At 31.6% G+C, this 25,878-nt stretch overlaps 3 protein-coding genes and 1 long non-coding RNA gene across 4 annotated transcripts; 2 read left to right on the top strand and 2 right to left on the bottom strand.

Moving 5' to 3' along the window:
• The first annotated feature begins 11,943 nt into the window (after window positions 1-11,943).
• LOC105135042 (flavonol synthase/flavanone 3-hydroxylase-like) lies at window positions 11,944-14,230 on the top strand. Its single transcript, XM_011039713.1, has 4 exons — window positions 11,944-12,322; window positions 12,733-12,980; window positions 13,113-13,434; window positions 13,631-14,230. The coding sequence occupies exons 1-4, from the start codon at window positions 12,098-12,100 to the stop codon at window positions 13,880-13,882; spliced, it is 1,047 nt and encodes a 348-aa protein (XP_011038015.1). The 5' UTR covers window positions 11,944-12,097; the 3' UTR covers window positions 13,883-14,230.
• Window positions 12,340-12,762, bottom strand: LOC105135041 (uncharacterized). Its single transcript, XR_844112.1, has 2 exons — window positions 12,680-12,762; window positions 12,340-12,632 (listed from the first exon to the last, which is right to left on the bottom strand). It is a non-coding gene; the product is annotated as an uncharacterized LOC105135041 (long non-coding RNA).
• Window positions 14,231-16,273: 2,043 nt separating the features above from the next.
• On the bottom strand, window positions 16,274-20,463 carry LOC105135104 (uncharacterized). Its single transcript, XM_011039819.1, has 8 exons — window positions 20,362-20,463; window positions 20,104-20,182; window positions 19,719-19,858; window positions 19,455-19,629; window positions 17,922-18,106; window positions 17,132-17,279; window positions 16,670-16,746; window positions 16,274-16,501 (listed from the first exon to the last, which is right to left on the bottom strand). The coding sequence occupies exons 1-8, from the start codon at window positions 20,461-20,463 to the stop codon at window positions 16,274-16,276; spliced, it is 1,134 nt and encodes a 377-aa protein (XP_011038121.1).
• Window positions 20,464-23,658: 3,195 nt separating this feature from the next.
• On the top strand, window positions 23,659-25,313 carry LOC105135039 (caffeic acid 3-O-methyltransferase 1-like). The gene is made up of 4 exons (XM_011039711.1): window positions 23,659-24,143; window positions 24,270-24,580; window positions 24,724-24,788; window positions 24,867-25,313. Exons 1-4 carry the CDS (start codon window positions 23,740-23,742, stop codon window positions 25,200-25,202), a joined length of 1,116 nt encoding a protein of 371 aa, XP_011038013.1. The 5' UTR covers window positions 23,659-23,739; the 3' UTR covers window positions 25,203-25,313.
• Window positions 25,314-25,878: the final 565 nt, after the last annotated feature.

Here is a 25,878-nt window from a genome sequence, read left to right as displayed (position 1 = left end):
CTGATGTTGGCCTAACTCTTTTAAGCAGACCTCAACCCAATTTCTTTTGGGTTGATCTTGACCCAAATAGAAAAAAAAAGGCCTTGTTTTCATACAAATGATCAAGTCTCTTAATAACATAAAAAATTTCATATTGTATTTTCATATAAAATAAAATTAAAAATATATATATATTAGCATGCATTTTGAATTTTAATAACTAGTTTATTAAAGCTATAAGAACTAAACCCATATTTCAAAAATACCAAAAAAAATATTTTGTTTTCTTTTACTATTTAAGATTATGAACTTATATGTAAAATGTATTTCTGTTTTTAAAAAGGTAGTTCTTTTTTTTTTATTGATATTAGAATGGTTAGGTTTTTACCTAATAAAATAAGGGTCTCCTTACTGAGGAGGATTTGTCTTCAACTTTAGATAGTTTAACATTCAGACAACTAGCTTAATTAGACAATTAAACAATATAGTTTACCTTAAGTAATGCATATTAGGGGTGCTAATATTTTTCTTTTATACAAACAGTTCTTGTACCCGATCTCTAAGACCAGTTAGGGTTTCTAGTGACCAAAATAGTAAGTTGCGATTCTCATTCCCTCTTTCCATCGATAAAAGAAAAGAATTCCTAGTTTTGTCCATTTCCTTGCACCATATACATATATACATATGGAATTCCAAGAGGATGTTCGTTGTGACGCTGCATACATGTGACAAAAGGACGACAACCTTATAGATTAAGCTTTGTTTTTGTCTATTTATTATGTTTCTATTTGTTTGGTTTGCGTGTTTATTTTTATGCATTCCTTTATTTATTTGCTTATATGCTTTAATTTTTTATACATATTAGTCAAGCATTGTATAGAACTGCTTCATATATCACTTGCTTTATTTTTTTGAAAGCACACATAAAAAATTAAGTTAGGTAGGGAATTAGCAATTTTTTCTATGACTATTTATTAGGGTTCAATGCATGAAACACCCAACTCATATATGAATGTTTTTTTGGTAATTGTGGGCATACGTGTCTTAACTATTTCTCACAACACCCCCATACTGTCTTTACAAAGATTGTCACTAGTCAGATATAAGAACCATTTTTAGACCAAGTAGAAACTTTACTCATGCTCACTTAATAAATAAAATTTGTCTTTAGGTTGAATATCTTATTTTAATTTGCATCAAGTCAAGTTTGATCATATTAAATTAATTTCTCTAAGATTCTGAACTGAAATCATGATTAAATACCTATCTTTTAAAAAACTTGAGCAAGAATCTGAGCTGACACAAATATTTAAGGGAAAATGTCCAAAAATCAATGCTAATGGATTGCTTTGCATTACTAAGATAAATTATATGGTAAATGACTTGGGAAATTACTGTATGTTATAAGGTATGTCGATGAGACTCTTTTCCAAAGATGATATGGGAGAATTGCACAACTAATAAGGATACCAGTATAAGTGGTAACAATAAAAAGCCCTACTGAATTTTTAGGATCTTAATTATTGGTGTTTCACCTTCAAGAACATCGATATGACACCTACCTTAGAGGAGTATAAAAGGATCCTATATTTCCTGAAATAACAACCACAAGATCTACCATAGATGAAAATTTTAAAACATATTTTCAGTGGTAGTCAATTTATTAGGTCTATGAAAGATCAACCAATGTAGGCAGCTAATGGAGGTTTTCAATGAAAAGTCATTGAAGCCCGAATGAAGAAGAATGTTGAAGAAGTTTGGGAAATGAACAATACAAGTTGGTGGCCTTCATCATTTTTTGTCTAGTGTTGTTCCCATCCAAAATCGGAGTCATCAGTTTAGAAGTTGCAAATGCCTTCATGGAGTATGAGCATGACCAAATCAACCCTTCTTTTGCAATTTTAGTCGGAACCATGTTATTACTCAACCATTGCAAAATGCATGGAAAAGAAGCCATGAGATGTTGCATCCTGATGTTGTATTTATGAATTATCAGTAATATTGAAATACCAAGAGACATTTTTAACAACTTTTGGTGGTTTGACCTTAGACCATTAAAAATTACCATAAATGAGACTTGGAAGAACTGGGACGCGAAAGCATAGATAGATAAATATTTCATGTTATCGTAAAGCAACTTTAAATGGAAAGCATCATGGATGAATAAGCCATCTGCACAATAAGTTGTGGAAGCAAGATATGAGTTCCCCTTATCGATAAAACTGGATACATTAGTTATACACCTGCACTTGTAACAAGACAACTGGGTGGAATGCAATATACACCAAGAACTCTGGGATTAACATATTTCACAAGCTTATTTAGGTATCAGCCATTTCTCAAAGAGATGGAACTTATTAGACAAAACTAGGAAAGCCTTTATTGGTAAAAAAGAAAGAAAGAAGGAAGCATAATTGAATCCTTATTCAGTCAAAATTATACAATTTGAAAAAATAAAGAGCTTTTTGTAGTGATAGGATTCTTAATACCTAAACATCCAGAATCAATAATGGAGCAATAAAAAGTAAAATGACTAATAATGAGGAAGGGTTCGAAAAGTAACTATGGTTGAGTGTGAAGTAAAGATGTTAAAAAATGATAAAAAGGAGAGGATAAACTCTACAACATTCAAGATCTTAGTTGAGAGTTTGAGATATTTGATATGTACTCATTCAGATATTCCTTTTAGAGTAAGACTTGTAAGTAGGTTTATGGAGACACTTACTATGACACAATTCAAAACTTTGAAACAAATTCTTCGATATATCAAATTGACTATTGATTTTGGCTTATTCTATGGTTATTCTAGTAGCTTTAAACTTGTGAGTTATAGTGATAGTGATAGGGTTGGAGATATGGATGCTAGAAAGAGCACTGTATGTTTTATTTTCTATATAGAAGACACAATATTCATATAGAGTTCAAAGAAGCAATTTGTAGTCACTTTGACTGCACCATGTGTTTGTCATTTCATACAGCTAAAGAGATTATTAAAAGAATTGTGAATGCTATAAGAGAAGCCTACTAAAATATACATGGATAACTCATCGGTTATTGCATTAACAAATAATCTAATATTTCATGATAAAAGTAAGCATATTGACACAAGATTTTATTATTTATGAAATTGCATTGCAAATAAGGAAGTTTGAAGTCAAATATGTAAAGACACAAGAGAAAGTTACAAATATATTTACAAAGCCACTCAAATATAGGGTTTTTTTTTTAATTGAAATGAAAGATGTGTTAGAAGTCATGAAGAAATCAAGTTTAAGAAGGATGTTGAAAGTAAATCAGATTTCGGGTTTTGAAAAATTCAAAAACAGTCAACCAGTTTAGTTGACAAAATACAATTTCTGTTCAAATTAAAATTTTCTTATATTAATTTAACTTCTTAATTTTCTAGGACTTTATGTTTATAAAAAAACTTGTAATTTCATATTATTAACAAGAAAAAAAATATAGCTAAAAGAGATCAGGAAAAAAACATTTAATAAAAATATACTTTTTAAAATAAAAAAATTCTTATACTTATTTTTAATTTCTTGATCTTATATTGCTGTGATATTTTATACCACACTTTCTTTACTTCCAAGAGACCACTTTGCTGTCACGGCCCTAGTGCCAGAGATCCTGATAAAGCAATTAACCAGACTAATGTTTAAAGTGAGGGGGGGAAAAGGGCCATGAGAGTGGACTTACGGCCTGGAGACAAATATTGGCTGGGGTGTACGTTGTTGGGAAAAAAAAAAAAAAGTTTCCCTTGTCCCTTGCTTTTATAGTAAAGCCAGTGAAATTCTATCCATGTCTAGTCTGACAAGAAGACGACCACCATATCTTTTATTATCTTTGATTTTTAATTTAGTCAACAATAATATGTATAATATTTCTGATGTAATATCACCAAGATGAGAGAGGAGGGATGCTTTGTTCATTTCTGAAGAAATTAGCCGGATCAACTTTGGTATTCACATGCACCAACCGGACAAAGTTGTTCTTGATCTCTGTAATTGATATATGCTTGTCGGGGATTTTTCGTAACATAAGGAGTCATATAGCTGTAAAGTTTTCTGATCCACGTTGTATATTTTTCAGATGTCTTCGTGTCTTGATCGCCCCAGAAGACAGCATAATCAATTTGGCATAAATTTCCTCCTCTATGTGGAAATGGAGTTATGGACTCGGAAATGTGGAAATGGAGTGATGGACTCGGAAATTTCGTCTATTCTGCCCTTTTAGGCTGTGAAGTGCAATTCAGCTGCTCGGGCATCCAGTTGTTTAATCTTGAAGATCATAGTATAAGTTGTATATATTTACAGATATTAAAAATATTAAAAATTAATGGTATAGATACTACAAAGAACAAATATTACAGTATTAAAAGACAATATTTAAAATCCTGTAGTTATTATATTACCTTATATATATTATATTTATTACCTAATGATCATGTAATTATTATTTATTTTCTTCATAACCAAATATATAATTAAATTTAGTAGTTGTCATATTAGAAATTGATTTTAGTTCATATATATTTGTTTTACCATTAATTGAGCATTAGTTTCTTATGAAAAACAGTGCAAGCTCAAAGGTAACTTCTCTTTTAAGCAATAACATTGATGAGATCAATACTACTCAACAATTGAGTTAGTGTTGCTAAAAGAATTTAATTATCTTTTCTAGTCAAGAGCTATTATTGCTATCAATGAAAAATCAAAATCGAGATTCATCATTAGTTCAATTTCTTCTCTAGATGTGGACTATCTCGAATACAAAATATAGTTATCCAAAGATTAGTTGGTGATATCTTGGATTTTTAATTCTATGCAACAAAACTTGGCTAAAACTTTTAGCTGCTGTAAATCCGCACATGATCTTTGGAATGCCATTCGTGACATGCATGGCAACCAAAACAATGCAACATGGATTTTTCATACTCATCGTAAAATTGCAAATTTCCATTGGGATAACAAATCATTTGTTCAACTATTGAAAAATTTGAAAAATCTATGAAACAAACTAGAGATATATCACCCACACATCTTTGATGTTGCTATCCTATACAGAAGAACATAAAAAGGCAGAATTTTCCAACTCTTAGCAAGCTTTAGTTCTAACTTTAAAAATATATATAGCCAGATCCTAATAAACCCAAAACTATTATATCTGAAGTCTATGACCGCTAATTCAGTGTAATCAAAATCATAGAAAGATGATGAATCATAAAACTCATTCTGGAACAGCAGCTACCCATGGTTATCATGTCAAGATAATGCCTTGTAATGAGAACTCCAGCTCTAGGATGTCTTAGCATTTTATTTTATTTTTATCAAAACAAATGGGTGATGGTAGATCATTTAAAGAAAAATGTTCAGAGTTGAAGTGCAGCTATTGTTATAATATTGGATATCTTATTGATCGGTGCTGGCAACTACATCTAGAACTCAAATCTAGATTTTGTAATGAGCAAAAAGGACACTAAAGGAGAATGAATTATAAAGCACATCTAGTAGATGCAACTCTATCAACTGAAAACCACCAACTTTGTATGTGTTTACATTTAAAAACTCTCAAAAGATGCTTATCAAAGTCTGAGAACACTCCTCTTAAGATCATAAGGCTAAAACAACTCCTTTCAAAATCACAGGGCTGAAACACTTTACCTTAGCCTTGAAGTTTGATCAAAACCATCTATATTCAAAACCATCTATCCTATGATAAAATCAGCCTAGTTTTGGTTTGTTAGAACCCTAACAAACTCATTTATAAACTCTTAATCAGCCTATAAATAGAGAGGGAATCATACCAAAATTAGCATAATCATGAATACTTGACAAGATTTACAAGTATTAATATTAATCGAATAAGATGACTAAAGTAATCATATTAACAATATATAATCTGATTGGAACCTCCTTTGTGTGTGGTTTCCAATTGAAAAATAAGAGTTTATATTATATTTATTTGACATACCATTAATGGAACCTCTAATCTTGACATTTGTTATTATCATTATTTAATCCTTACATTGATATTCCATCTCAAAATTCTCATCATCTTTTTCTTCTTCTTCTCCTTCTTTTTTTTATTACTATTATTATTAGTATTACTACTACTACTATTATTATTATTACTATTATTATTAGTATTAATACTACTACTACTATTATTATTATTACTATTATTATTAGTATTACTACTACTACTACTACTATTATTAGTAGTAGTATTAGTATTACTACTATTATTAGTATTATTATTATTATTACTACTAATATTATTATTGTTATTGTTGTTATTGTGTTGTTGTTTATAATTTGTATAATTAACCTCCCTATAGTTCAACCCCGGTCTTGCTGGGTTATTTATTACTTCGACACTCCTGCACTTGGGAGAAGATATCAATCTTTTAGTCGTGTCACTTGGAAAGAACATAACCTTAGCTCTATTTTTAGACTATTTTTGATCCATTTATTTGCACAGAATCCTTCGAACAACTTAATTAGGAAACAATCTAGGTTTAAATAACATCAATAACACGTATTTATTTTGATTAAATCATGGCTTTTGAGTGATAATTGACAATTTTTTATACTTGATTCTTGATCTATGTTCTTCTTGTTCTTCATTTGTTTTGTGATTAATTCATTTTATCCTTAAAAAAATTTATTTTTTATGTTTTTCTTATGTTTAATCTGTTTTGGCTTTGAGTTTTTGTGTTTGATTTGTTTTAGGGTCAACCTAGACAAGTCAAAATTGGGTAAGATATTTAAGGTTTTGTTTGGTTTGCTATTTTTTTTTTATAAAAGAATTTATAGCAAAAGAAGATGTTTGGCAACCACACCCTTAAGTTTATTTTTTAGCTGTTTTTCTAAAGAAAAAAATAGGTCTTGCCGAACATGGCCTTAAAAATATAAAACAATATAAAATAAAAAAATAGTAATATAAAAAAATAATTTTTGTTTAGTCTCTTGAAAATCAAAAATCATTTTTTTCTTAAAAAAGTAAAAATATAAAATAAATGGTATGTTTTAGTATTTTTATACAAGATTCAATATATATAACCAGTTTACTGAATCCATAAGAATTTGACTAATATTTTAATAACCTCTGAAAATTTTAATTCATGAAATTTAATGGTCAATATTTTGGTATAAATAGTAGACTTACAAGGAAACTTGTATTTAAATATCAGAAATTATTTAGAAAATTCTTAATATTCATCAATTTTAATTGAAAATACATTTACTATAATAAATGAGATGTGCAAAATTCTTTCACCTTTTTAGATAGATGAACCCTATCAGAACACTTATATGAACTATTTTTTATAAGAATTTATCTTGGCATATGAGTTTATAAAACATTTAAAATACTAAATTTATTTATAAAAATAATTTTTTTTTTAGACAATAGATAAACTACCAGTTAAAAACATATCATAAGCCATATATAGATCACACAATAAATCTTATTTTAGGTAATGTGTGCTAATATTTTTTTTAATCATAACTAGTTTTTTATTCTAGAAATTTTTGATAAAGTGACTTCCTAACCTCAACGTTGCAAGAGATATGATCATAATATCATGTTATATCGTTGGTTTCCTTTTAAAAATTATGCCTTTTCAGGTATTCAAGAGTTTTTTTAATTTAATCTATTTATTATTATTTTATTAAAATAAAACTATTTTATTTAACCCAATTTTGTTCTTCTTTATAAAACACATTTACAGAAAAAAAAAAAAAAAGAAGATAAATCCCGCGGGGAAGAGCAGGTCCCCAGCGATTTTATCAGATTCCCTACGGCACCACCAAATGTTGATAGCCTTTGTCATCTTCCCTTGAAAAAGAACGATTCCCTTGAAAGAAGAAAGGCCATGAGACATCTTTGTCATTTCCCTCTCCTTCCACGAAATGGGATGTGGGAGTTCAACTGGCACCTTAATCGAAATTTGTTATTGAGTACATTTATATTATAGTTTTTAAAACTGTTTCGGTTTAAGGTTTGTGTTTTGCATTTTAATCACATCATCAAATTTTAATTAGATTATCAGATTAGTTGGGTTAATTTTTATTTTAAAAAAATTTAAAATAATATTATTTGTAAAAACAAAAAATCAATAAATTACAACATAATTTTTAATAGGATTTTACTAGGTCAACTCACCTAGTTTCGGATCAACACATTAAAACACATTAGACCTGAACTGTTTCAAAATTATAATTTATATTATTATTTTTACCCTTGATACAAAGCAATTTTCAGAGATTTTACAGGTACGGGAGAGATGAGAGAAGAATAGTAATAATTTTTTTCTTTAAATTAATTTTAAAAATATTTTTAGATTGTTATGATATATTGATATAAAAAATAAATTTTTAAATATAAATTATTTTAATATATTTTTAAATAAAAAATACATCTATTAAATATGTTTTATATTTAATTGGATGTGTAGGAAAAATATTTATTAATATGTATTTGGTAGAGGGTTAAAAAAGAACAATATTACGTTATCAACAATTAAGTTGATTTTTGGAAATTAAAAGACACGTAATGAGTAGGAAAAAATACATATTAATAAGTATTTGATAGAGGGGACGGCTGGTAGAGGGTTAAAAAAAAGAACAATATTACATCATTAACCATTAAGTTGATTTTTGGAATTTAAAAGACACGTTTGACAATATTACTGGCTGGCTAATTATTAGGGATAATTAATACATGGTTAAATTGATTGTTTTAAATTAAAGACGTGTTTGACCACCAATATTATGTAAACCCAAAACTTGAGTAAGCTTGGTAGCTTGTAATTGTTGTTTTAAATATTTATTTGGAAGTGCAGTTACTGTAATTTTTAAAAGTATTTTTTATTTATAAATATATTAATTTTTTTAATATAAACTAAATAAAAAAGTTTAAATTTTTTTTAAAATATTTTAAAAACATAAAAACAAATAAAATCTTTAATAAACCCAGAACTTGTTCACGCCTCTGTGATTCTTCCTTGTTTGCAGTTTCTAGTGACTCCTTTAACTTCATTATTTCTTGTGATCTAGTGTTTGACGCCATAGTGGAAGTCCAAGAATTAGAGTTCATTGGGGATTTTACTGTATTTTTTAAACATTTTAGTTTTTTTTATTTTTAAATTGTTTTGACATGCTAATTTAAAAAATAATTTTTTAAAAATAAAAAATTATATTATTTTAATATATTTATAAAAAAATATTTAAACTATAACCATTTTCGTAACTCCAAAGAGATCCTTATAAGCTCTAAGAGGCAATGCATAAGATAATAGAAGAATATTATTGAATGTATTAAAATAGGGAAGAAGGAGAGGAGAAAACAAGAGAGATGGAGGAACTCTTGTGCATCATTCATTCATTTCTTTTTGCATAATTCCAAGTGAAGAAGAGCTACAGTAGTGATTAAACAAGAACCAGCTAATTAAAGATCCCCCACCCCCCCTAATCAATATCAATTCATAGCCTGTGAACGGCTGTCAAGAAGCAACAGTAGAATTGACAAAAGAAAAACAAATAAATTAAGGAATTAATCAGAAACCACAAAACCACATCGTAAGTTGATATTGAGTAGCAATGTAGCATAATAGAATATAAAAAAGATGGCTGCCTTCTCATAACACAGTTAAGGTCTTGTATTATAATACGAAGATGACCGTATACACAAGAGTATAAAATTGACCAAGGAGGTTGACATATTTTAATCCAATTGCATTTACTGTTGAACAATTTATTAAAGTATCCATCGTCCAAAACATTGAGAAAAGGACAGTCAAGATGTCATGGCAGATCACAGATTTTTATTTATCAATCTTTTAGGAAGAACATCATCAGCATAATACTATTTCTTCTTTAAATAAAAAATAAAAAAAACCCTCTGGAACCACATTGGAGCATGAGAGATGACGTCTGTTGAAGCAGAGAAATGGCAGAAAGTTAGGACCCATTTCTGGCCTTCATTGTTTTTTCCAAACTCTTCCTCAGCTATTAATTAACAAAACACAGATCCGTCGGGTGAAAACACTCTATATATACACAAGCACTTCCTACTCTCTCTCGTAATTCAACGGGGGTTCAAGTACCGAGTCGATCTTACTTGTATTGCAAAATTAATGTTAACTTGCTTTTATTTGTTAACCAATAATAAAATTTTAAAAAATAAACAAAGTGAAGAAAATAAATGGTGGTTTTAAAATTAATAAGAAAATTTTAATCAATCCTTTAATTTTTCTAGATAATTAGGTAAAAATCAATATATTTTTATTGGATATTATTTATATATTTTCATATCAATTTTTTTTAAATTTTATTAATATAAATTTAAATCAGGAAGTCTTTTTATTCTAATAAATAAGTGTTATCCTTTAAAATGTAAAGACACTGATTATCTAACATACAGTACTTAAACTAAATTTAAAATAGAATATTATTTGGTTTGTTTTACATTGTGTTTTAAAAATATTTAATTTTTTTTATTTTAATTTAAATTAATATATTTTTAATTTTTTCATATTATTTAATATAATAATATTAAAAATAATTTTTAAAAATTAAAAAAATTAATATATTTTAAAATAAAAAATAATTTAAAAAACAACAACAATTACCCCTGAAAATACTTATCAATCTTATAAAAAACATGAACCCCTCCCAAACCACATTAAAGCATGAGGTGACGTCTGTTAAATCAGAGAAATGGCAGAAAGTCATTTCCATTTTCTGGCATTTATTGTTTTATCCAAACTCATGCTCGACTATTAATTGACTAAACGCTGACCTGTCAGGTGAAAACACTGTATACACATGCACTCTCTACTCGTAATTCAAAGTGAGTTCAAGTACCGAGTCGATCATATATTGCAAAATTAGGTAAAGATTGAACCAGCAACAAAATTTAAAAAAGAAGAACCAATGTAAAAATGAAAAAAATCGAAAATAAATAATGATTTAAAATTAATATGAAAATTTCAATTTAATTTTTTCAAAATAATTAAATAAAAATTAATATATCTTTATTAAATACTATGAAACAAAAATATTCTTTTATGCTCAATATTTCAAAGACTTACACTAAAAAAAATCTTCTTAACCCAATAAATAAATGTTATTTTTTAAAATAATAATATTTAGTATATAATCTTTAAGTTTGGACATGAAAGGGGATCGGAGTATACTATTCGTTGGCTTGCTCCGGTGCACAGACGCTGTGTCTTATTTTCCTGACTTTGACTTAAATAGTCAATACTTGTCATTTAATCCTACAAGAATTTTCAGGTTGTCTTTGCCGATCAAAATTTGGAACGGTGCACTTAGGATTTTTAAGAGAATCTTTTTCTCTTAACATTATTTGATTTTTTTATTTATTTTCGAGTTGGATTCTTTTTAATATATTTGTTTTCAAACTTTTAATGTGTGTACTTATATGCATAATTATTTAAACAAAATGTATATATCAATATTTTTATATTTAATATTATATGTTTGAAGAGTAAAATGGTTATCTTATTTGAATTTCATAAAAATTTCCTAAGATATACTAAACACGGTGGGTACATATTATTATTGAAAATTCCCATTCTAAAAAAAAAAAGCATATACTTTTTTTTTTATCTAAATTATTTTCAATTGCATTAAATTTAAACAAAGATATCAATATTCACAGAGAAGCATCACAAGAGAAATTCAGCAGCTTCCACTAAAATTCAAATATGAAATTATCACATGAACAGCAAATCCAAGAGACCCAAACCAAACCTCAATGGTCATATCCAACATTTATATCGTTTAAAGCACATTCACTTGCTAGTGGCACAAAGGTCCAGGTATTTTTTTCTTCTTTGATGGCACCTCCAAGCTTGGACCCACCTTTCTTGTAAGAAAAGTACTCCGGTAGACCGTCCAATTAAGAATGCAAGAAAAGTCTAGTTTGCGACCATAAAATAAGAGACGAGTACTGTTCTGCAAAGCCATTGCTGTGGTGCTAGTTTCCTCCTATAAATAGTGATACAAACCCACTTACTTAGACCATCGAATCCAAACTTAAGAAGTCCCTAATTAGTTACTGCGCGCTTCTACTAATTCTAATCATGCCTGCCGCTGTGTTGCATGTAGCCGAAGGGTTTACTTTACCAGAGACCAAACAGCTTTCACCCACCTACGAAAATCCCATTTCCACTCAACCAACCGTCCCTGAGGCTGAGCTGTGTGATGGCTCTATCCCTATCATTGACTTGGAAGCCCTTCATGGTCCTCGCCGTTCCCATATCGTCAAACAACTCGGCCATGCGTGCCAACACAAAGGTTTCTTTGCGGTAGGTTTTTCTTAAAAAAATGGATTCATTGCATTAAAAATTAGATCTAGCACCGTGAGAAGCACATCAAATTGAAGAAAATCATTAGCGGCGTGCCCAGAAAATGAGAAAAGAAGAAAAAGAAAACGAATCACACCAGGAAATCTAGCTTCTATTATATGAATTCTCCAGGGTAGAGAAATACGTTGTTTGCAGTGTTTTTGGTGACCTTTCCCAACAGCTTTGTCTCTCCAGCGACCTGCGGTTCTAGCTGCTAATTTTTTTCTTTATTTAAGCTGTAGTTGTAGCTTGGTATATAATATTCTGTTATGTATGAAAATAATCTTTAATTTGGTAATATTTTTTTTTTGGTAATATGTATGAAAATAATCTAGCTAGTTCTAACAAAAAATTTAATGTTAAACTGTCAGGTGAAGAACCATGGAATTCCAAAGACAACTGTTAACAACATATTCGACACATCAAGGGAGTTTTTCCATCTGCCGGAGGAAGAAAGAATGAAATTCTACACTCCTGACCCTAACAGTGACATCAGGCTAATGACAGCGTATAAAGATGAGGTTGAAAATGTCTTCGTCGCAAGGGAATCTTTGAAATTCCATTGTCACCCTGTTGAAGATTATGTGAACAAATGGCCTACAAATCCTCCTTCATTCAGGTGAACGAAAGCACAGATTGTTATTTTAGCCATGAATGACTCAAATGGGGTAGCCTCGACACGCATGGCGATTCTGTTTTAGATTATTTGTGTCTTTTTTTCTTTTCTTTTTTGACATTTGATTGTTGACAGGAAGAAAGCTGCTGAGTATTTGAGAAATGTTAGAAGGGTGGAGATGACACTACTTGATGCAATATCAGAGAGCTTAGGCCTGGAAAGAGATTACATAGAGAAGAGATTGGGTGGACATTATGTATCATTGAACTACTATCGAGCTTGTGAACAATCAGAACTAGAGCTCACTTACGGAGTGCGTAGCCATACTGATCCAACTATAATAACTATGCTGTTGCAAGATGATGTGCCTGGACTTCAGGTTCTCAGTGAGGGAAAGTGGATGGATGTTAATCCTATTCCAGACACAGTGGTTGTCCATGTTGGAGATCTTCTGCAGGTGATTTATATTCTATCTATAAATGTCTTCTGTTAAAATGTACACTAATCCAAAAAGCAACTAAAATATAAACGATTCCTTAATTACTATTAACATTCAAAGCCCTCTTTATGGAAACTATAATATATTGCCATAACATGACTTACTTTCCATGTTGTTATAATTACATTTTTTTCTTATGTTTCTATTGTATCAGGCAATTAGCAATCATCGATACAAGAGTTTGCTCCATCGAGCTACTGTAAATTGCGAGAAGGAGCGTATGTCCATTGCCTCTTATTGTTATCCGTCATCTGATGCTACAATAGGACCTCCTAAGAAGTTGATAGACAATGATCATCCAGCAATCTATAAAGATTTCACATTCGGAGAATTCAGTAAACAGATGTGGAAAGTGATAACGCCAACTGATAAGCGCCTGGACTTTTTCAAGTGCTCTGCTGCCTGACCATTTTAGCTTCTGAGATGGCACGCACGTGTCTAATAAGAGAACATGTAGCAGTGTTGCTGAATATATAATAATTAATATATAATAACTTTCAGTTTTTTTTGGTTAAATAATAGTCCAAGTCAATGCCCCAAATACTTACAAGAGTGAACCCAACTGATGTAATTTTGTAGTTGTTCTTAAATTGATCAGTCAAGGTAAATTATTTAGCAAATAAAATGTTGCATAGTAAATTTAATTTTGAAAAAGCTAGAGGGTATTGGTAGAGGATTTTCAGTGTCAATATATCTCCTTACTTGTGTAATTGACTTAATTTAATCCATCAAATAAATCCTACTTGATTCGCAATGTTGTGTGGTATTTTGAGTATTGACATCAAACTGATCAAAGCTGCGTGACTGATTGCATTCATACTTGTCAGGAAATTGGGGTTTCTTTGGATAAATTGCTACCAAACCCTTTATATATCTCTAAGTTTTTTGAATAGATTATAGGTAATAATATAAATTATATTTTAAAATTTTATTTAACAATTTAATTTATTAAATTAAGATAATTCTTTAATATGATATTAGAATTTTGATAACTAAATGATCACGAATTCAAATCTAATTATCTCTATTTATTTGATAAAAATTAAACACAAAGTAATATAAACCTATATAAGTTTCAAGTTTAAAAAACTTGTATTTAAAAAAGTATATTAAAAAATAATATAAATTATATCTTAGGACCATATCTAATAATTTAAATTATTATGTTGAGATGATTCTTTGATATAAATAATTTTTTTAATTAATAAATCCAAAATAAATCAGAAGAATACCTTTTATTTTATCTATAAAATAGCATACTGACACCGATTTAAAATGTTTGTGATGTTTGGTTTTATTCAAAAAGCTTTTAAAAAATACAGGATCATTTGTAAAATATTTTGGTACACTTAAATAAAAATTATTTTCAGGCCTAAGCTCTCTGATATTGAAGATAAGCAAGAGACAAGGGAGTGACTACAAATAGCACGAGATTAAGAATATTTTTTTTTTAAGATCCATCTTAGGTAATATCTTCATTAATTATAAGCAAGAGCACAGAGGCAATTAAGATCCCAGATAAAGATTAAAAAAAAGAAGAAGACTCCTCCTGTACGCGCACGTTGCATTTCTTAATTTCATATACTTATTTTATGTCGTAATTTGTTCATCTCCCTCGTCACCTTGCTTTCAAAGGTCAGCAGGCCTTTTTTCATATCTCTCTAATCATTTGATTCGATTTCTGTATCAAGATGACATGAAAAGGGATAACGTAGAAGGCAATGTCTTCTATATGTATAATCAAAGATCAAATAAAGTTGTAAATTAGGGCTTGGCCTAGCGGTGAAAGGGGCTTATCTCCTTCTATTGCACCTGGGTTCGAGCCCTAGCGTGCATGTCTGTCACCCCTGCGGTGCCTTACATGCCTACTGGGTTTGCAGGGTATTCAGTGGGCCGTGAGGATTAATCGTGGTGCGCGCAAGCTCGCCCGGACACCCCATGTAAATTAAAAAAAAAAAGATCAAATAAAGTATTAATTATCTAGTAGGTAGTCTAATAATAAAAATTTAAGATTAAAAAATTTATTTTTCTTATAATTTCAAGTTCGAGCATTATGGTTATAAATATAATAACTATTAGAGACTTACATAATCGTTAATTTTAAGGCCTGTTAGATTAGTCAAAATGCATACAAGCTGGTTCGGACACCCATGTTAATAAAAAAAAACAATCAAACGTAGTAACTATCTAACAGGTGGCCTAGTGGTAAAAGCTTGGGACCATGAGGTTTGCTCCCCTTGTGGTCTTAAGTTTGAGCTCTGTGCTTGCTAATATAATAGTCACTAGAAGCTTACATGACCATTACCTTCAAGATCCATAGGACTAGTCGAGGTATGTATAAGCTGATCTAGATACCCATGTTAATAAAAAAAGAAAGAGAAAAGAGATCAAATACAGTAAAATAATGCAAATATTGAGTAACCTATTCTTTCATTTCTATATGTACAATTTGTTGGGATTTAATTGAATTTCTATGATTGTGTTTAAACAAAATTCCTATGTTTTGTTTTGGAGATGGATGTATGATGATGCAGGTGTTATCGGGATTCAAATAGGTTTTTTTTTTAATTATCATCTTCATTTCACTTAATCATCATAGTTGAGAATAATAAAATGTGTTAGGTTGTGCCTTAGCCAACCTTCCTATTTATATATACGCAGCAGAAAATGGCAGTAACTGTAGGGATTACAACATTGAAATAATCCCATATTAATTTTTTATTCTGATATATACATACAATACATTCTATAATATACTCCCTCAAGCTGAGGGTGGGGAATTAACTCGAAACTTGAACTAAAAAGCAGTAAAGGATGCAACAGGAAGCGCCTTAGTGAAGACATCGGTAAGTTGACCCCAAGAAGGAATAAAACAAATCTGAATCTCTTTCTTGGTAACACGGTCGCGGATAAAATGATAATCTACTTCAACATGCTTAGTACGAGCATGGAAGATAGTATTTGCTAAGAGACAGGTCGCACCAAGATTATCACACCAAATGGTAGGAGCAGAAATTGAGGGAACCTGCAAATCTATTAACAAGTATTAAAGCCAAATGACTTCAGCGGTACCATCAGCAAGGGCTTTATACTTAGCGTTAGTAAAGAAGCGAGCAACTATGCATTGTTGGCTAGATTTCCAAGAAATTGACATCTAACCAAAAAAAGAAAAGATAGCCACTCGTAGACTTACGATCGTCAATACTATCAGCCCAATCTGTATCTGTAAATCCATGTACAGCAAAAGAGGAACCTCGAGTAGTATGAAAACTATAAGATGTCATACCTTTAAGATAGCATAGAATACGCTTAACAACAACCCAATAAGAATCTGTAGGAGCATGCATAAACTAACAGACTTTGCTAACAACAAAACAGATATATGGACGATAAGATATTGAAGAGCACCCATAATTTGATCCGATAATATAGTGATTTTTGAAGGGGAGACTGGAGTATCAATGGGTTTGTAGAAAGTCACAAAAACTCAAGTGAGGATGTCAAGAATATATTTATGCTGACGAAGCATTAAACCCATACCGATAGATTGAACTTCAATACCCAGAAAGTAGTGAACAACACCTAAGTCATGAAACTTGAACTCAAAGCTTAGTAACCATATTAGGTAATGAAGCATAGCAGAGTTAATTGTTACCCATAAGTAGAATATCATCAACATATACCAGGAGATAAAAGATATTAGTACCATCAGATAAGATAAATAGAGAGGTGTCAACCTTAGAAGCCCGAAAACCAATGAAGAGCAAAAAATCACTTAAATGAGTGTACCATGCTCTCGGTACCTATTTTAGACCATACAATGATTTGTGCAATCTGCACACATGAGATGGAAGAGAAGAGTCAACAAAACCTGGAGGCTGTTTCATGTAGACCTCTTTAGTAAGAACACCATTGAGGAAGACATTATGAATATTAAGCTGATGAATCTTTTAATTTTGCAAAACCGTGATAGAGAAAACCAATCGGATGGTGGCCTGCTTAATAACTAGGTAAAAGATTTCAGAATAATCAATGCCTTCCTGCTAGGTAAAACATCTAGCAACAAGGTGCGCTTTATAGCGCTCGATACTACCATCAACATGATGTTTGATTCGATACATCCATCTATTGCCAACAACGTTCATCGAATGATGAAAGGGAACCAAAGACCAAATACAATTAGAGCGTAAAGTGGCGATCTCATAACATATAGCATTATGCCAAATTGTATACCGGTCAACATAAGAAAATGCAAAGGGCTCAGAAGAGGGAGAATACAGTACATTTGTAGAGGTAGAGGCGGTGGCAGCTGAAGCAACTAGATTTGCTGTTTTCAGCTACCGTGGTCTAAGAATTATAGGATGCCTGCTGCTCGCTGGTGGAGACGTAGGGGAAGATAGTGGCAGTAAGGAGACTTATAGCAGCTGATAAGAAGATATATCAACCAGAAGTTGCAGACTAGTTGGATAAGATGATGAAGAAGCAACCGCAACCACAAACTTGTCAGCAGAGGAGGGGCTGTAAGCAGAGATCGAATTTGCAGGAACATTGGCCAAGAAAAGCGAAGTAGAGGAGGAACTAGAGAGTGCTTCAAGACGAGGACGATATGAAACCAATTGATGAGCTGAACCTGCATCATAATGGTTAGATAAACAAGCATGAAATGATAGGCAAGGGATGGGAGGAGGTTGTGGTTGGGTGGTTATTTGGAGTGGCAGAGCTGAATGCTGATGGCTATATAGGTGGCTGTTAGAAGTGGGTAGTGGTGGGTGGTGAAGCAGAATCGAGAGGGTGACAGTAACGAGTTGGGTAGGGGTTGTGTTTGAGATCTTTGCAATATATTTAGAATTATCAAATGAAAACTTATGTTTATAAAAGCAAACATGACAGGAAATATAAATATGGTGAGATGCAATGTCAAAACATCGTTAACCAAGATGCGAGGAACTATAACCAAAGAAGACACATGGAAAGGAATGAAAATCCAATTTATGATTAGTATATAGACGTAGAAAAGGAAAACAGAGACACCTAAAAGTACGCAAAAAATGATAACCAGGAGACCATTGAAATAAAAAATCAAACGGAGATTGATGGGCAAAAACAGGAGTAAGCATGCGATTTATAAGATAAACAGAGGTTTCAAATTGCACTAAAAAAGTAATACCTATTTTTACAACATGCCTATGACGATGCTCTACTATGCCATTTTGTTTATGAGTGTGAGGACAAATCAAATGATGATGGATACCAATAGTCTGAAAAAAGGTGGATAGTTTGCGGTATTCACCGCCCCAATCAACTTGAGCAAATTTTACTTTTAATGAAAGTTAACATTCAATGAGAGTTTGAAATTAATGAAAAACAAAGTAAACATCAGACTTGGCAACAAGATGATAATACCATACATATTTAGTATAAGCATCAACAAAGATAACAAAACAATGATAACCATCTGGAAAAAAAAAAAGAGGGAGTAGGGCCCCATACATCACTATATATTAATTTAAACGGAGCAGAAGTTTTGTAACCCATAGGTTCTAAAGACAAACATGAGGATTTTCCTAAATGACAACTTTGACATTGAAAATTAAGATGTTTGTTGTTACAAATGATCTTATTTTTCAAGACTAACAGTTAAAAAATACGTGGAGTAAGATGACCTAGTTGATGATGCCATGAATTTGTAAAAAAAGAAGTGTAGGGAGACCAATAGGCTTGAGGAACTGACGTGACAGAAGACTTGGTTAGGGCATAGAGACCATCTTTACTCTGACTTGAGAGAAGGACTTTATTGGTGTTGACATAAAACACACGAGGGTGAAATTTAAAATAAAAATTATTATCAAGATAAAATTTTTGAACAAAGAGTTGAGGTTTAATGACTACAAGAACATGAAGAACATTAGATAAGGTGAAAGAATGAGGTGGTGTATATATTTTTGTATGACCGAGATGAGATATAAGAAGGCCTTTACCATCATCAGCATACAAATTATCATTACCAAGATACGGTTCTGAAGCAATCAAGGTGGCAAGATCAGGTATGACGTGTTGATTGGCACCGATATCAAAAAACCAATCAACGAAACTTATTGAGGAGAGATTGCGCTGCACCAGATTGGCAATAGATTGTTGGCCATAACCTCGTTGCTGGAATTGAGGACAGCGGGGAGTAGTATGATTGAAATTCTAACACAATTAGTAGCATGGATTCTGCCCCCAATTGCGCTGCCAATTACCCTGCCATATGCCTTGTTGACTGTCATCGAAGGAGGAGCTTTGGAAGCTGTAGTGATTAGGTCTGGAGCTAGTAAAACAATTACCTCTACTGCTAGACTGGTTGGGCTGCCAGCCACCATCAAAGCGGTCCCTGCTGTGGCTAGAATTACCAAAGGTTTGGTGTTGCGCAACAAGGATAAATGGTAAAGAGTTCGGTGTAGGTAGCAAATGAGCATGGATAACAGCTAAAGATTTGTGAATAAATTCATGCGTAAGAAGATGACTATAAAGATCTATATACGATAAAGGTTCAGCCTTGGTAATAAGATTTGTAACTAAGTCTTTAAACTCTCCTCGAAGACCGAAACACATATAAATTGAAATCTTCAAGCGAAACTGGCTTGCCATCAGTGGCCAATTCATCAAACAAGGCCTTAACTTTTTGCATAAATTGAGTTACTGATTCATCACCCTGTTGAAGATCCTGAAGAGGCCATGAAGTTGCATAATACGAGAGTTTGAGGTAGAAATGAGAGCTTGCACAAAAATGCGCCAAGCAGAACAAGAGTTTTGGCAGCCAACAACAAGATGTAGAACTTTCATGGATAGGGAGGAAAGAAGAGCACTTAGAATAAGTTGGTCCTGAAGAAAGAGTAGATTTACCTTAAAAGAGATATCATCTCTAGCAAGAACATATGGAGATGGACATATGTTGGAGCCATCAATAAAACTGAAAACTCCTTGACCTAGGAGATACGGCGGCATCTCCATACATCAATATAAATAATTAGTGTTTGTTAATTTAAGGGAGATGATTTAATGAGTGTGAGATAGGGAAATGATGTTTGCGGTAGCAGAGATAACAACTGCATCAGATGCAGGCTGCAAGAAGGGAGTATCATAAGAGTTGAAGAGAGGTTATTCACTAGCCATGGCAAATGAGAAAACAGGTGGTGAGGCAGTAGAGGAGGTCTAAGGAGCCGCTGTAAGAGAAGAAGTCTAAACTGCCGGAGAAGAATACTGGACTGCTGGTGCTGCAGAAGAGGAAGAAGTATTGAGTGGCTATTCCATTATAGAGGAGGCTGTGAGGAAAGTGTTTTAATTAGTTTAGGGTTCTGATACCAAGTTGAGAATAATATAATGTACTAGGTTGTGCCTTAAGGTATCACTTACAAGAATTTAGGCATCGTGGACAACCAAGTGGCCGTGAAGAAGTATTTAACCATGCACACTCATCACTACGCAACGTCATCAAACATTCTTTTGGGGTATGGAAACAGAGGTGGAGAATTTTGCAAAACATGACTGCTTATGCATATAAAACGCAACTTGAGATTGTAGTTGCATCAATAACACTACATAACTATATTAGAAGGCGATTGCAAGATGATGAGGTTTTTTCAAGTATGATTGCAATCTCAATTTCATTCTAGATGACTTTTTACCAGATATTGTACCTCGCTCAGCTATTCGAGGATTTCAGCGGCTTTCATGTATGGATTTTGTACAAGATGGAATTACAAATAGTTTGATGGGACAATGAAAAACTTTTATTAATGTATAAGGATTATTCATTTGGTTATGTAATCATAATTACAAAATAACAATATTTTGCCTATATTTATTTATTTATTTATTTATTTATGTATTTATGTATATATAATTATAATATACTTTTCAATAGTTTTTTAATCAAATTTCATACAAAAAGCATATTAACCAAACACAATAAACCATTTTTTTCAATTATAATTTCAATTAAATTTTTAACCAAACACTTCAAAATTCATAATAAAACTCATAAAAAACATTTTTTATTAAATTGTTTTTTTTTAAATTACAACCACAACAACAACCACAATACTAAATAAATCTTAATTCAAAAATTAAGCCAGCTGGCCTCAATCTCAACCGTTCTTCTTTTTCTTTTTTCTTTTTTAAATTTTTATGGATTAGATTAAGTCTATTCATATTTAATCATTCTCATTAACCAACTATTCACGCATGTTTAATCCAGCCAACCCAGCTTGGACAGTTGCCCAGCCTACTGACCAAGCTAGTCATTGTTATTAACCAACCATTGACGCATGTTTGCAATAGTAACACGGTAATTAAATTTGCCAAAAGCAGGGAAGAAGAGTTGCCTGGTGTGTTGCTGTTTGAGGCGAAGCTGATGGTGATGGAGTGTCTGTTTGATCAAGTGGCGCCTCGGCGATGACCTCCTGGTCTGCTCTCTGCTTCTGTCTCTACTTTTATAGGGCTGGATTTCATCCACGAACTTCATCCCTTATCTTATAGGATGACGATCTCATGGATAAAGATAAACATAGCTCGGGTTTGCTCCGTGTTTGCTGGGTACAAAAAGTCAACTGTACTACCATTGTTGGACTGTTGGTGATGCTTATCTTCATGTCAGGGGAGAGTCGTGAGGACGTGGGATAACGAGGATTGATGAGGGTAATTGTTCTAGCTGAAGCCATTTCGGTGGCATCACCGAACGGACTTCCCCTGCTTCCAGAGGAAGAGTATCCATCGTATAAAAATATAATAATTACAAATATTTTTTGTATAAAAATATTTTAAAAAGTTGCTATAAAAAAGATGAAAATAAAAAAAATGTTTTAAATAAAGGTAAATGATAGAACTTGATAGAAATATAAATATACCATAAAAATTAATTAGTTGACCCTATAGTCGGATAATAAACTTGATTATTTGGTCCTCTAGCTAGTTGGCCAATAAAATTTAGAGTGTCATATGGCTTTGCATAGTAAACAATCAAGCCATTATTTTGTTACAAGAGAAAAAATATTTTTGTAAATCCGATGCAGGCCATCCTATTGATTAACAACGCAATGCTAAGATCCTGTGATATTTCTAGTTGCTATAATTTATTTATTTATTTAATTCATCTTAATTTCATCTTAATTCTGAGAGAGAACGTTTATCCATTGTTTCCTTTTGATTTCCATCAAATGATTCTAAAATAGGACCTCTTAATAAACTGATCAATGATGAGCATCCAGCAATCTATAAAGATTTCACGCATGAAGAATTGTACTCTGAAATATGGAAAGGAAGTCGTCTAGATGATAGCCGTTTGGAGCAATTCAAAGCTTGAGATTTGAATTAAATGCTAGAAATTATATTACATATTTTATTTTGCATTTGCTTATAAGAGTATGGTGAATTTGTTATCAAACATGAAATTTAACTAGTTTCTTGTTCATTTTATTAATTAATAAATAATATAAATTATATCTTAAAATTTTAATTAATAAATAAAAATTTTAAATCAAAATAGTTATTTAAAACCTCTTAAACTTGATGATTGGATGTTTGGGTGGTGTTGTCCCTTCCACAAAGTTTTTAAAATTTTCAAAATAGATTTTAAACTTGTTTATTTTTTAGGGTAATTTTAGAAAATAATATTGTTTGTAAATATGTGGTGCCTACTCTTGTTTTAAATATATTTTAAAAAGTTGATCTTAATTTTTCATTAGTCATTGTAAAGATGATGCACTTATACAAAGAAAATTATTAAGCCTAATTACTCAAAAAAAAAGAAAATTCAAGATGTAGGATTCATGAAAGGCTGGAAAAAAAAAAAAAAATCTTCCCCATGGAATTGGAAACTTATAATATTGCTTTCTAACTTTTTTCTATGCCACATTTCAGCAACATACTCCCAAAAAGGTATTGAATGAGGAGTGAGGAGATGAGAAGACCAAATTGTGGAAGCAAGTTGAACATCTAGAATTCAAATGTTTGCTTGGTACGTTGAATGAACAAGAATACATGGAAATTAAGGAATCCAGATAGGAGGATTAAAAAATCAAGTTGCCGGTCAAGCCACCCCAAATAAAATATTCCGGCAACGCCACCTAATTTTGGACTTTGTTAGAGCAGAAGATAAGTCAAAAGGTCTAATGTTGTCATCTTGTTAGCTTGATAAATAAGAGGAGCGATAGCAAATTGTCCGTAAACTAGTGTTTTGTCTTCTCAGTCAAAATCAGAACCAGAACTTCCATAGATAAACAAATGGCAACCTCAAGCAATGAAGAAGACTATCATCTCCAGTATGCCATGCAACTTGCAAGTGCATCAACTCTGCCTATGGTTTTCAAAGCAGTAATTGAGCTAGGAGTTCTGGAGATCATAGAAAAAGCTGGCCCTGGTGCCTTGCTCTCAGCCTCACAGATTGCCTCTCAACTTCCCTCTCAAAACAACCCTGATGCCCCTATTGTACTAGACCGTATCCTGTGCCTTCTTGCTAGCCATTCTATTCTGACTTGTTCTCTAGCCACCGAGAATCAAGATAGTGATCAAGTTCAAAGGTTATATGGATTGGCACCAATAGCCAAATACTTTGTCAAGAAGGAAGATGGAGGGTCCTTGAGTCCCTATTTTCTTGTTATTCAAGATAAAGTCACAGTGGATCTCTGGTAATATTGGATCGTCTCCAAAACTATCTTCTTCTTCTTTTCATTCCTGATTCTTTTTATGAAGAGAAACATTAAAGGATGTCGATTATAATATTTTGTAATATGTCGTATTGAAACAAACAACAGGTACCACTTAAAAGATGTTATTCTTCAAGGAGGGTTTCTATTTCAGAAGGCTTATGGGATGAGTTCTATGGAGTATGTGAAAAAGGATCCAAGATTTGGTGAAGTATTCAGTGGCTTTGTTAGAGGTTTCAACCCTTTATTTATGAAGAGGATTTTGGACATATATGATGGCTTTGAAGGTCTAACATCCTTGGTGGATGTTGGTGGTGGCAATGGTTCTGTCCTTAATATGATCATCTCAAAGTATCCTGCTATTAAGGGCATCAACTTTGATTTGGCTCCAGTTATAGAAAACTCACCATCCTATCCAGGTACTGAATTTGTTCTGATCTTATAATTGACTTTCTTCGCCTTGTTCTTTACTGGGAATGTTGAGCTTTCTGACTAATTACAGAAACAGATGAACTGAGCTGTGTTAGAAATTGTTAAATCTTTTGTTTTATTTCTATTGCAGGTATTGAGCATGTTGCAGGAGATGTATTCTTAACCATTCCTAAAGGAGAAGCCATTTTCATGAAGGTGAGATTTGATAACACTCTGTTAAATTCACGCTTCAGAGTATTGTACTCACAATCACAATATTTTTGAACGAAACAGTGGGTATCCCATTTCTGGAATGATGAGAACTTCTTGAAAGTACTAAAGAATTGCTATGAAGCTTTACCGGACAACGGAAAGTTGATAGTAGTGGAAATGGTAATTCCTGAAAGCCCCGGTACCAGTGTTGCAGATAGAAGCTTGCTGCAGAATTATTTATTCGTGACAAACATGAATCCGAAGAGAAATGAAAGGACAGAAAAAGAATTTGAACGTTTGGCCAAAGCAGCAGGGTTTTCTCATTTTCGAGTTGCCTGTTCCGCCTGTTCTTTCTCAGTTGTTGAGTTCATTAAAAAGAAGGCAACTGCTAGTACTGCTGCCATAGCAGCGAAGTGAACTGCTAAAGTTGTTACAGTTGAGTAGCCGATATATATGACGTGTATCGATAAGCCAGTCGCTGACTGTCCTTTTCTTTTTATAAATTTTTGTTATATTTATGTTTTGGGATGTCATAGTTTTTTTATTCGAGAAACAAAGATATTGTTAATATTTAATAAAATAAATTAAAAAAATATACAAATAAATAAACTAAAAAAATATTATTAATGTTAATTAAATACTAAAATAAAAGATTAATTTTCTTAGTAAAAGTATAAGATAATTGCACATGTAAATATTTAACTTTGATTTTCCTTTTCATTTTATAAATTTTATTTATTTTATCTTAGAGGTTAATTATGATTGTTAAGAACAAAAAAAAATAAAAAAAATCATATAAATATTATTTATTTATTTATTTAAATTATGAAAGGAAAAAATTCAAAAATAAATTACTATAATATCTTTGAAGCATTATAAAATTAAAAAAAAAAGAAATATTAATATTAATTGTTATTTAGAAAAAAGGTGAACTAAATGATAAATAAAAAATAAGAGTATTAATTACAATATATATATATATATAAAGTTTAGGTGTTATGGAGCTTGGCGAGGCTTGGACCCAAAAGATTAGGCATGCCTAGGCTTAGAAGCCTTGGCGCATGAGCTTGGCTATTTTTTCATACAAAGCAGG

This window comes from Populus euphratica, unplaced genomic scaffold (assembly GCF_000495115.2).
Source record: "Populus euphratica unplaced genomic scaffold, PopEup_1.0 scaffold172.1, whole genome shotgun sequence".
Lineage (NCBI taxonomy): Eukaryota > Viridiplantae > Streptophyta > Magnoliopsida > Malpighiales > Salicaceae > Populus > Populus euphratica.
Note: the sequence above shows the minus strand (reverse complement) of the source record. Positions and strands in the feature narration are given on the sequence as shown.

What these genes read in the sequence shown, in the direction of transcription:
- LOC105135042 (XM_011039713.1), top strand. Translation starts at nt 12,098, where the DNA reads ATGCCTGCCGCTGTGTTGCATGTAGCCGAAGGGTTTACTTTACCAGAG. An exon ending in ACAAATCCTCCTTCATTCAG is followed by an intron (nt 12,981 to 13,112) that starts GTGAACGAAAGC and finishes GATTGTTGACAG; the next exon opens with GAAGAAAGCTGCTGAGTATT. An exon ending in ATGTTGGAGATCTTCTGCAG is followed by an intron (nt 13,435 to 13,630) that starts GTGATTTATATT and finishes CTATTGTATCAG; the next exon opens with GCAATTAGCAATCATCGATA.
- LOC105135104 (XM_011039819.1), bottom strand. Translation starts at nt 20,463, where the DNA reads ATGCCGCCGTATCTCCTAGGTCAAGGAGTTTTCAGTTTTATTGATGGC. An exon ending in GAGATGATATCTCTTTTAAG is followed by an intron (nt 20,183 to 20,361) that starts GTAAATCTACTC and finishes TGGCCTCTTCAG; the next exon opens with GATCTTCAACAGGGTGATGA. An exon ending in CAACTAGTCTGCAACTTCTG is followed by an intron (nt 17,280 to 17,921) that starts GTTGATATATCT and finishes GGTCTAAAATAG; the next exon opens with GTACCGAGAGCATGGTACAC.
- LOC105135039 (XM_011039711.1), top strand. Translation starts at nt 23,740, where the DNA reads ATGGCAACCTCAAGCAATGAAGAAGACTATCATCTCCAGTATGCCATG. An exon ending in AAAGTCACAGTGGATCTCTG is followed by an intron (nt 24,144 to 24,269) that starts GTAATATTGGAT and finishes AACAAACAACAG; the next exon opens with GTACCACTTAAAAGATGTTA. An exon ending in AAACTCACCATCCTATCCAG is followed by an intron (nt 24,581 to 24,723) that starts GTACTGAATTTG and finishes TTTCTATTGCAG; the next exon opens with GTATTGAGCATGTTGCAGGA.